The 2,505-nt window shown below is 46.4% G+C and overlaps 1 protein-coding gene across 2 annotated transcripts in view; it reads left to right on the top strand.

Annotated features, from left to right (window-relative positions):
- Window positions 1–2,505, top strand: part of SLC9A8 (solute carrier family 9 member A8) — a 93,278-nt gene that overhangs the window by 25,614 nt on the left and 65,159 nt on the right. For both annotated transcript variants that reach the window (XM_006141277.3, XM_027775115.1), the window contains exon 5: window positions 1,316–1,399. In XM_006141277.3, coding sequence (XP_006141339.1) covers window positions 1,316–1,399 — 84 coding nt within the window. The remainder of the gene's footprint in view (window positions 1–1,315; window positions 1,400–2,505) is intronic.

Genomic DNA, 2,505 nt, shown 5'->3' with positions numbered 1-2,505 from the left:
AATTTTATTTATTTTATATTTATATATTTATATTTTATATATTATTTTTCTATTTTTTAAATTTGACCAGAGAGGGACAGAGTGAGAGAAAGAGAGAGGGAAAGTGAGAAAGCAAGTTACCAGGGACTCAAACTGTGGTTGACCATGTGGGAGTTCAGTGCCCTTAACCACCACACCACCTGCTGGTCCCTATATTTTTTTTTAAAGAATTATTTTATTAAATAAATAAAGATTAAAAAAGAATTATTTTATTTAGCTTTATTTATTCATTTGCTTATTTTAATTTGACCAGAGAGGGACAGAGTGAGAGAAAGAGAGAGGGAAAGTGAGAAAGCAAGCTGCCAGGTCCAGAACTCGAACTATGGTCGACCATGTAGGAGTCCAGCACCCCTAACCATTATGCCACCTATTCGCCCTGATTTTTAAGAGAGATTTTTGCTATAGGGCATGTCTGCTCACTGGAGAGACACAGAGAGACAGAAAGTGAGAAACCCCCCCCCCCCGCCCCCTCGGGGGGATGGCCACGCCACAATCCCTTCTCCTCCAGTCTCCTCTCAGAATTTTGGGCATGCTTGCACACGTGCCCAGTGTGAGTTTTAAGCAGCCAGGTCCAGGACCACGGTTGACTATGTGGAAGTCCAGTGATGTAACCATTATGCAATCTGCTGGTCCCTATAGATTTGTTTTTTAAAGTGTTCAATCTAAATTGAAATTTTCTATATTAAAAATAATTTTTTTCCTCCCTGAAGAATAGAAAGTATATTGTGTGTTTGGAAGCAGTTCATTGTCTTCTTTCTTTGGCTGTCACTTAAAAATTACTTGTTCTAGCAAAAAAAGACCTCTCAAACAAAACAAAGCATTTAGGGACCAGCAGTTAGTGTAATGGCTATGTCGCTGGACTCCCATGTAGCTGAACGCGGTTTGAGTCCTGGACCCAGTGGCTTAAATTCACGCTGGACATCTGTGCATGCGTGCCCAAGATCCTAAGAGGAGAATGGAGGAGAAGGGATTGCGGCGTGGCAATGAGGGGTGATTTCTTGCTTTCTGTCTTTCTCTCTCTCTGTCTGTCTTTCTGGTGAGCACATGCACCCTATAGCAAAACAAAAACTCTCAAAAAAAAAAAAATGACTTGTCCTACATTTTACAGTACAGTTTAACTTCTCTGTGTTTTTGTTCCCCCTGCTTGACTTTACTATCAGGCAGTCATTTAGACATTCCCACTGGACCAGCCCTGAGAGAAAGCTCTTCACTGATGAACTTATTTCTTAATTACACAAATTCTATGCCTTCTAAAATACCCATTTTTTGTTTACAGGAAGAAGAAATGTTTCGTCCAAATATGTTTTTCCTCCTGCTGCTTCCACCTATTATCTTTGAGTCCGGATACTCATTACACAAGGTGAGGCTTGGGCACACATTCGTACTTTTGGTCTCGGTGGTTTTCCAAGTTACTGAGACAGATCCCTTCAAAGTTGGGTGGGGATTTAGCAGAGCAGCTCTGTTCCTCTTGGGGGTGCACGGTGGGAGCTGCATGGCCCTGCCTGACTTCTGGAGAGGAGCAGACGTGATCAGCTGGCTGCTTCTAGGGCTCAGGCAGTGGCCTACTGAGTGAGTGTTCTCCACAGAGGGGCTCTTCGCCCAGGAAGATGACCAAAGTGATTTTGAGTGGTGCAGGGACAACATTGGCTCCTTCGTTGGATGTGTTAAAAAGACACTGTGTCCTGGGATGACAGGGACCTGTGCTCTGGGCCTTCTGCTTGTCTGAGCTCACCCTGCAGGCCTGTGTCTCTCCTTGGGCCTGGCCATCCTCCCCTGTCTCCTTTCTCAGTGCTCTGCCCTGGGCCTCAGCCCTAACTCTTATTCCCCTTTCTTCCCTGGCCTCTATCTCTCCCCACCCCCTCCCTGGCCTAGCTTCTCTTCCCCAGGTTGGGGCCCTATCTCCCCCCTAGTTTTCCAGCTCCTTCTGGTCTGCCTCACTGTTACTCTGCACACCTTGCCTCCCTTTCCCTGAAGAGTAGCATCACTGGGACCAGCAGTTAGCGTAATGGCTATGTCGCTGGACTCCCATGTAGTCGACTGTGGTTTGAGTCCCGGACCCGGTGGCTTAAAACTCACGCTGGGCGCGTGTGCATGCGTGCCCGAGATCCCGAGAGGAGAACGGAGGAGAAGGGATTGCAGCGTGACCATCCCCGCTGAGGGGTGATTTCTTGTAAGATGCGAACCACGGTCGACTACGTGGGAGTCCAGCGACATAGCCATTACGCTAACTGCTGGTCCCATTTCTCGCTTTCTGTCTGTCTGTCTGTCTCTGTTTGTCTGGCGAGCACATGCACCCTATAGCAAAAAAACTCTTCAAAAAAAAGAAAGAGTAGCATCAATGGCCCCTCCCCAGGTCTCTGCTTTGTCCTGGCCTTGCTGGTCTCTGCCTGGTCTCTGCCCTCAGACTCCAGACTGTGTCTGGGTACTTTTTTTTTTTTTTTTTTTTTTAATTTTTTGCCACTTGTC

This window comes from Tupaia chinensis, unplaced genomic scaffold, assembly GCF_000334495.1.
Source record: "Tupaia chinensis unplaced genomic scaffold, TupChi_1.0 Scaffold000049_1, whole genome shotgun sequence".
In the NCBI taxonomy this organism is placed as follows: domain Eukaryota; kingdom Metazoa; phylum Chordata; class Mammalia; order Scandentia; family Tupaiidae; genus Tupaia; species Tupaia belangeri.
This window is presented reverse-complemented; position numbering and strand designations above follow the sequence as displayed.